Source organism: Pipistrellus hanaki (assembly GCF_964339955.1).
Source record: "Pipistrellus hanaki genome assembly, chromosome: 3".
Lineage (NCBI taxonomy): Eukaryota > Metazoa > Chordata > Mammalia > Chiroptera > Vespertilionidae > Pipistrellus > Pipistrellus hanaki.
The window spans coordinates 188,903,410-188,912,067 of NC_140505.1; the positions used below are offsets into that span (position 1 = coordinate 188,903,410).

Below are 8,658 nucleotides of genomic sequence, written 5' to 3' on the forward strand. Positions count from 1 at the left end.
TCGCCGTATCTGCTAACAAAGCCCAGAGCCTGCAGAGCGACGACGAGAAGGACGTACATCTGCACCCAGAGGCAGTTCCGGGGGCCGGATCCGGCCGTCGGGGGCCCGCCTGGCACCTCCCGCCTGTGGCAGGCGGATTCCGGAGGCGCTGACAATGGCAGGTAATCCCGCTGACAATGCGGCGGGCTCAGGGCGCCCGGAAGCAATTACCCGATTGTCTGGGTGCCCGACGACAGACGGTACCTCTCGCCGGCCTGTGGGCGGCCCCAGAGCCCACGCTGCCGCCCTCGGGCGCACGGGGCCGGAGGGGGGGGCCTGAGGAGGGCCTGCCGTCCACCGGCAGCCGTGGAAATGAGCCAGGGGTGCCTGGAGGGACCGGCCTTTGGGAACTGCCCTGGGGCCGTCCAGGTGGCCGAGGGGGCCTGGAGGGTCCTCCCCATGGCCACCGCTCTGGCCACCGGCCTCCCACGGGGAGGGGCGGCCCCCGTCCCTGGCAGAAGCCTGACCCCCAGTGAGCACCTGGGACTCAGTGACTCAGACAGCAGGGTCTGTTCTTGCTGAGCACATGCTTTTTTCCTAGCAACCCCGTGCGAGGCAGCACGGCTCCTGTCATCACCGCCCGGCACAGCGTGTCATGTGTTCCACCGCGAAACCACCACCGAGCAGCCGCCCGGCCGCCCGGGCCTGCCAGCTCCGGCCCAGAGCTTGCTCCTGGCTGCCCGGAGCTCCGGGGAGGTCAAGGTCGCCAGGAGGAGCAGCGGCCCGGCCTGCAGCGCCGGGAAACGCGCCTGCCCTGGGCCTGGCCAGGGGGCCGCGGAGGGAGCGCTGGGGCTCTGAGCCCAGCCCGGCCACGCCCCGGGGGCTCTGTCCTAAGGACCTGGGCCCGGCCCGCACTGGCCTCCCCGGGAGGGCCGGGGTCCCACGGTGCCGCTCTGCGGAGCGCCCGGGCCCGGGGCGCCGTGCTCACCTGGAGGTGGAGCCGGGAGGACACGCCCGCCGTGGCCTCCATCAGCACGCCGTCCGCCGCCCGGGTCCGGAACATGAGCCCCAGGTACCAGGGCACCGAGATGGTGACGTCCAGGCCGCTCCAGGACACGAGGCTCTCCCCGCCGAAGAGCTGGGGGTACGGCATGACTGCGGACACGGACGGACCCCGAGGTCAGACAGGGTCCGGCGGGCTCCCCGGCGGGGGGGGGGCCCAGGCTTCTCGTGTGTGTGCGAAGGCCCCACTCAGACGCCCCTCTGCCCGGCCGCGGCCCCGGACCCAGCACCGGGGGCTCTGCGGGAGCCGCCGGGACGCAGACCGCCTTCCTGGGGCGTCAGGCCTGGTCCCCCCGGGGCCAGGGCCCGGCGAGGCTCTCAGGCTGGACGGCAGGCGAGGGGGCGGCTGGGGTCCCCAAGCTCCGAGGACAGGGTGCTGGGGGCCCGGAGAGTCGGCCTGCCCGTCCCCTCCCACGCCTGCCGGGCTGGTGCAGGGGTCGGGGTGGGGTGGGCACAGGACGGCTCCGGCGGGACAGCGCCAGCAGGGAGCCCACAGTCGCCCACACACGCCCCGCCCCGCTGCCCGCAGACGTCTGTGTGGGCTCCCCGCCCAGCACACGGCCCCGGATGGGCCCAGACGGGGCAGGCCACCGGACAGCTGAGGGCTCCAGGTGGGTGTGGGTGAGGGAGGTGACCATAGCCCCGCGGCTGTTACCCTGGGAAACCGGTGTGTGCCCACAGACCGCAGGGCAGAGCCAGCCCCTCGGTCACGGGTCCGACTGCGTGTGGCAGGCAGCGCCCATGCCGGGGCTCACGAGAGGCCACCGCGGGGCGCCGCCGGCCGGCCTCAGCCTCGTGAGCCGGCGTGTTTCCTGCTCCCATGACCCCGCCCTGGCAGCTGTTTGCTCTGGCGGCCGTGGCCGCACTGCAGCCTCCATAACAGGAACCCGGGCTCGGCGGCCGCGGCCCTGTCCACCGCCCGCCGCCCCGGCGGCCTGAGCTTCCTGCACACACGGCCGGTCGGGAGGGCCCGGCCTACAGGCCTGGGAGCCCAGCCCACCGGCTGCCCAAAACAGGCCTCGAGAGGTGCCAGGCCTTCTGGGTCACAAAGGGCTGGCCCTGGCCCTGGCCCTGGCCCTGACCCGTGGACCATCCCGGACGAGGGCTGCCATGTGACACGGACCACGCCGCAGCCCTACGCGGGGCGCTGGCCGGACGGGCAGGCTGACGAAGGGGCAGGAGCTCCGCTCTCCTCAGGCCGCTCCGCCCCCAGGTCCGGTTCCCCGTCTGCTCTGAGAACCGAGGAAGCTGTGGGCCCCAAACCGTCAGGCAGAGCCCCACGGCGGTCCGCGCGGTGCCGGGCCTGTGACCCCCCCGCCCCGGTGCTGGGGAAGGCAGGGCCGCTCCTGTCCCGCCCGGGGGCTCGGGGCCAGCGGGCGTCTCCAGGGCAGGAGGTCAGGGCTCTGAGCACGGGGCACCCCCAGAGGCCGGCCCAGGGGCACGCCGAAGCGATCCGGCCTCAGCCAGCCCCGTGGGTTCGCCTCGGTTCCGAGCATCGTGATTAAGAAACGACACTTGTGCCAAAACCAGTTTGGCTCAGTGGATAGAGCATCGGCCTGTGGAGTGAAAGGTCCCGGGTTCGATTCCGGTCAAGGGCATGTACCTTGGTTGTGGGCACATCCCCAGTAGCGGGTGTGCAAGAGGCAGCTGATTGATGATTCTCTCTCATCAGTGTTTCTTACTCTCTATCCCTCTTTCTTCCTCTCTCTAAAAAATCAATAAAATATATTTAAAAAAAAAAAAAACAGAAAAAGAAAAAGAAACAACACTGGCTCGTTGCCGTACTCTGCTTCTAACCCACTGCACCGCTCAGACCGCAGCGCCACGGCCTGTGCCTGGCACGGGGGGGGAGGGGGGGGGGCAGCCACATGGCTGCGGGAGGGCCCCTCCGGGCGGGAGGGAGGCCGGGCACGGGCCTGTCACTGTCCCTTCGCCTCAGGGGAGCCCGGGAGGCCCCGCCGGCCCGCCCTCAGGCTGGGCCCTCCGGCTGGGCCCTCAGGCTGGGCCCTCCGGCTGGGCCCTCAGGCTGGGCCCTCAGGCTGGGCCCTCAGGCTGGCTCCGCTCAGGCTGGCGCTGTGTCCCGCACGGTACCAGGCGTCCACCTGCTCGGACGCCCGCGGGCTCTCACTGCCTGTGCTGCTCCCACTTCCCCACGACCCTGCTCCGGACCCCCCTGCCCCCAGCGCCCCCCCAGCCCCGGCAGCGCACTCAGAGCGCCCGCAGGCTCACCCCCGCAGGCTCACCGTGCTCGCAGTTCTTCCCGCCGAAGCGCAGGGGGCAGCGGCACAGGTGCGTGTCCCAGCGGCTCACACAGCTGCCCCCGTTCTGGCACCAGGTCCCCTCGCAGAAGTCCCGCTGGGCGGCGCAGCCTGGGAGCAGAGCGGGCGTGACAGTCCTGGCCGATCCCAGCACCGGCCCAGGGGGCGGCCGAGGAAGTGGAGCTGGGGACCCCCTCCCCGGGGACAGGCCGGGAGCCCTCTCCCCAGGGACAGGCCTCAGACCTCACATGGCAGACGGGGCTGCAGGCCAGCCAGCGGGCGGGCAGGGTCGTCCGGGGACACGGAGGGCCCCCGGGGTCGGTGACCGGCAGGCCCAGCGGGGTCCCTGCCCCCCACAGCGCAGGCCCCCAGCTCCCCCACCCGGCTCTGCTCCCTCCGGGACGCGCCCAGGCCCGGCTCCGGGGGCGCGGCTGCCAGGAGGGGTGCCCTCGGCGTGGCCGGGCGGCGGAACCCTACCTGCCGTGGTGCCGTTGTTGGCGATGAAGCCGGCCATGTCCACGCTGTGGCCGTCGATGGACAGGTTGCGCATGCAGCCCACGAACTGGCGGCTGCGCACCGGGAAGGCCTCGGGCAGGTCGGGCACTCCGCCCAGGAGCAGCGGGCCCGTCAGGTCCAGCGACCTGCGGGGGCAGAGCCGGGCCGGTGACGGCGGGCGGAGGCGAGGGGGGCACAGGCCGTGTCCCACCGGCTCACACAGGTCACCGGCCTCGCCACCGCCACACGCGCCATCCTGAAGGTCAATCGTGGACAGGGGCCTGGGAGGCAGGGGCCACAGTCCGGACACAGGCGGGTCGGACTCCGGTGCCGCGTGGCCTTCGGGCTCCGGGGGCCTCGGCTCCCTCATGACCCCGGTGACCACCCACCGAGTCCACGTCGGAACAGGGCGGACACTGCCAATCAGGCTGCGGCCTCCTCCGGCCCTGACGACCTTGGAGGACGGCCACAGCCAGCCAGACCCTGGTGCTGCCTGAGCAGCCGCGTGGCCTTGGCCAGGGGTCAGACCTCTCTCCCCAGCACAGCCTCCTGGTCGGCCACACGGGCTGGAGCGCCCTCCCTCCCTCCCGCTGGGGTGCGGGTGGGGGTGGGGGTGGGAGAAACAGGCGTGTGACTGCCCCCAGCCCACAGCAGCACTATCGCCCCTGGGGCTGGGCTGGACAACTGCATCTAAAGGGACAGACTGTGGCTCAGTGACTGAGCATCAACCTATGACCCAGGAGACCAGGGTTCGATTCCCGGTCAGGGCACATGCCCAGGTTGTGGGCTTGATCCCCAGTCGGGGGAATGTAGGAGGCAGCCAGTCAATAATTCTCTCATCACTGATGTTTCTATCTCTCTCTCCCTGTCCCTTCCTGTCTGAAATCAATCAAAGTATTTTTAGAGAATAACGAAAAGGGACATAAATAAAGGGGCACTGCTGAGTGTCAGAGGGAAGGCAGGGAGGGCGGTGAGGGGGTAAGAGATCAGCCAATGAGCTTGTCCACGTCTGCACAAACCGGACACAGATCGCAGGGGTGAGGGCCTGGGCAGGGTGGAGGCCAGAAGGTCAGTGGGGAAAAGAGGGAACGTATGTAATACTTCAAACAAAGAGGATGTAAAAAATAAGTAAATCAAGGGACTTATTCTAGGAAGTTCCCGAAGGTGCCCCCACCAAGGGGAGGGAGTCTGCCTGCAGCTCAGGGGTCCCGGAGCGCCGGGCCCTGCTGGGTGGCCGGCCAGAGCGGTGGCCCTGGGGTGCAGCCGGGCCCCGCCCCAGACACTCACTTCTTGGAGCCGCTCTGCGTGCCCTGGGCCGCGCAGGTGTAGTTGCCGACGGCGCCACCGAAGCGCAGGGCCACAGCGGTGTCACAGTCGTCCACGGTCACCACGGCCACCTTCTCCCCGGACGGCCCGTGGGGCAGGCCCAGGCGGCCGATGTGCGGCTGCGGGGAGAAAGCAGAGGGCTTCAGGGCGACCCCACCCGTGTCCTCGCCCACAGAGGGCGGGCCGTGGGGTGGCATGTGGACAGGGCAAAGGAGCCCCAGCCTGGTGTTAAATTTCCCCCAATCAGCCGTACGGGGTTTGTAGGGCACCCCCAAACCTATGTCTCCCTGGAACCTCCGAATGTGGCCTCACTCTGAATTCAGGGTCATAAAGGTGGGGTTAAGATGAAGTCACACTGCCCGCCCGGCCTGGCTCAGAGGTTGAGCGTCGGCCTATGAACCAGGGGGTCATGGTTCAATTCCCGGGCAGGGCACAGGCCCAGGTGCGGGCTCGATCCCCAGTGTGGGCTACAGGAGGCAGCTGATCCATGATTCTTTCTCTCTTCCTCTCTAAAATCAATAAAAATATATTTTCATACATATATATATATATATATATATATATATATATATATATATATATATATATAAAAGATGAGGTCACATTGCAGTATCAGGACCTGACTCAATGACCAGTCCTTTTAAGAAGACAACCACAGAGCAGAGACACATGGGGAGAAGGTCACGTGACAAGCTGAGACAAATGATGCTGGGATCCTCAAGGGATGCTGGGACCCCCAGGGGATGCTGGGACCCCAAGAGATGCCAGGACCAGTGGGGGATGCTGGGACCCCCGGGGGGTGCCGGGACCACCGGGGATACGAGGACCACTGGGGGATGCTGGGACCACTAGGGGATGCAGAACCCCGGAAGCTGGAAGAGGCTGGAGGCGCTGGCCCTGCCGACCCCCAGATCCCGACTCGGACTGAGAGACAGCGGCTGTGCTGTTTCGAGCCCCGTTGGTGGTGTCCGTCCAGCAGCACCCTGAGCTCGGGCTCCCTCCTTCGCGGCCGCTCTGCCCAAGTCCCAGCGGGCTGCCCTGTCCACCCCCGGGCCAGCCCCCCTCCATGTCCTGGAGGAGAGACACTAGGACGCCACTGCCAGCCACAGACGCCCACGCCCCCCGGAGCCACGTGCCGTGGTCACGCCGGGCCTGGCCTTCCTGCCCTCTGGAGTGACCCCCGTACCCTTTGCTGACCTGAAGCTGGGCCCCCTTCGTGTCTGAGATCATGCACCAGCTTCCCCCGGCTTCGGCCCTGCACCAGGCGTCCCCCCCACCCCTCCGCCCGCCCCGCCCGGCCAGGCTCGTGTAAGAATTTCCCTGGAATCAGCGGCTGAGGGGACTCCTGCTCCGTCCTGGCAACAGCGCCCTCCGGAGGAGGCGCCGTGTCCCGCCCTGTCCCCAGGCAGCCCTCCCGTCCCGGCTGCCCCTCCAGACACTGAGCAGACCAGCCACACCACAGACGGGCTCAGAGCCGCCAAAACCGGCCGCGGGCAGAGGGCAGGCTGGGCAACTCCACCTCCTCGGATGTGAACCACCCGTGGCGTCCGGAGCCTCACCCAGGGGCACGTGTGAACGCCAGAGGCCTCGCCGAGGGCCAGACAGCCCCGTCCCTGCAGAGGGCCTCCCCATCACCCCAACCACAGGCCTGCACTGCCCTCGGCAGCTCTGCACTGTCAGAGCAGACAGCACACTGCAGCTTCATGCTGTTTATGTTAACACTAGAGGCTCAGTGCATGAAATTCGTGCAAGGGGGGGTTCCTCAGCCTGGCCCGCTCCCTCCCACAGTCCAGGGCCCTCGGGGGATGTCCGCCTGCCAGCTTAGGCCCATTCTCTCCTGCAGTCCGGGGCCCTCACTCCTTACTCCCCGCCTTCAGTGGAGGCACGAGAGTCTCGCCAGCCATGAGCCCGGCTTCAGGCTGAGCGGCGCTCCCCATGTGTTGAACATCTGCCCCCTGGTGGTCAGTGTGCATCATAGCAACCGGTCATTCTGCTGTTCGGTTGATTCGCATATTAGGGTTCTGTTCTATAGGAGGGTTGGAAAGAGGTGGTTGGAAAAAGAGGGAATATAAACAAACCGCCCTCAATGCCCTTGAGGAGGAAGGAATGACCGTTCACCCCGGCAGAAAGCAGCGACCACTGGGCAGGGAGGCCCTGGAGCTGCTGGTCACAGGCCTCAGCCAGGCGGCCTCCCTCCCCGGGGCAGCCCTGGAGGACTCCCTGGAGGTGGTGCTCTGCTGCGCCTCCTGTCCCCTGCGGCCGCCACCGACCCGGACAGGCCATGGCTGTGGCTGACACGGATTAACACGGGAGGCCCTGCCCTTCCTGCGTGAGGGGGCCTCGGCAGGTGACGCTGGCACGTGTGTCCCGGGCACCGTCCTAGGTGAATCCATGGGAAGCGATTACACAGCCCGGCCGCCCAGCCCCCCGGTAACGTCCTGCGTCTGCGCTTCGCCGGGCGGGGATCCCGGGCTGCGGGCCTGTCCTCACAGAGGTCGCCGTGGTTATGCTCAGCGGTGAGAGGAGCGTCAGGACCGTGCCCCGTGCCCCCCGCCCCGCCCCGCCCGCGGCAGGCGCTGGGGGAGCACGGACAGTGCCCGTTACGGGCTAAGTGCTGGCGCGATGGTGGGAGGAGCCGGCCCAGGCCGGCCCGCACTGTCCATGCAGCATGTAATTTGGATTCTGGCGGGGCGTGCGCTCCGGGAGGAAAGCAGCAGTTACCCCGGAGGCTCCGCACGGAGCTGCGTCTGCAGACCTGCCCGTCTGCGAGTGGCTGTTCTCAGTCCCCGGCGCCTGGGCCGAAAACCGCCTTCTGCGCGTGGGCCACGAAGTTTCAATCGCACGGTACGTGCGCACCCGCACGTGGTGTTTTGTGGAAGAGCCACACTCAATGGCCTAAGAGCTGCACGTGGCTCTCAAGCCGTGGTTTGCCGACCCCTGGGCCAGGGCGATGCTGGCACCATGCTGTGCCCGCACCGAGCGACCCGCGACAGCGCCCCTCCAACGCGTCACCGTGTCGCGTGAACGTCACGGCCTGTCCCTCTGGCAGCCCCTGGCCGCGCCCCCGGCATCGCCTTTGGGGACCCGGGCCCCGCTCCCGTCCGTAAAAGGGGGAGAAGACACGGCCGGGGCCTTCCTGCCACGAGTGCCACAGGGACAGGCTGCGTGAGGGAGAGCCTGGGCCGGGGCCGGGGCGGGAGGGCCGGACGTGGCCGGTGTGTGTGGCCTGGGCTCAGGTCCCGGCTGCTGGCCTGCCGGAGCGGAGGGGCCGCGCTGGGGGAAGAAACTGGACCGGGCGAGGCAGCAGCGGCGGCCCTGCCCTTCCCCCCTGGGGCGCGGCGGGTCTTCACGGGGCAGCCGGCCACGCCGAGGACCCACCCTCCCGGCTCCTGCAGGTGCCAGGCCCGGGCACACGGGGTCAAGCAGGCACAGATTCGCCAGGTGAACCAGCCAGAGGGTGGGCTGCAGCCCCCGTGCAAGGCAGGTGGCAGTGGGCGGGCCAGTGAGGCAGACCCACATGCCCCTCCACCAGCTCGGC

The 8,658-nt window shown here is 68.6% G+C and overlaps 1 protein-coding gene and 1 long non-coding RNA gene across 2 annotated transcripts in view; both read right to left on the minus strand.

Moving 5' to 3' along the window:
- Positions 1-8,658, minus strand: part of LOC311619611 — a 114,007-nt gene that overhangs the window by 76,416 nt on the left and 28,933 nt on the right. The window lies entirely within an intron of this gene.
- CELSR1 (cadherin EGF LAG seven-pass G-type receptor 1) overlaps positions 1-8,658 on the minus strand; it is a gene marked incomplete at both ends in the record, with an annotated part of 42,008 nt that overhangs the window by 23,523 nt on the left and 9,827 nt on the right. Inside the window, 4 exons of the mRNA XM_084878119.1 lie at positions 968-1,134; positions 3,285-3,410; positions 3,777-3,940; positions 5,082-5,239. Of these exons, the coding sequence (XP_084734245.1) occupies positions 968-1,134; positions 3,285-3,410; positions 3,777-3,940; positions 5,082-5,239 (615 nt within the window). The remainder of the gene's footprint in view (positions 1-967; positions 1,135-3,284; positions 3,411-3,776; positions 3,941-5,081; positions 5,240-8,658) is intronic.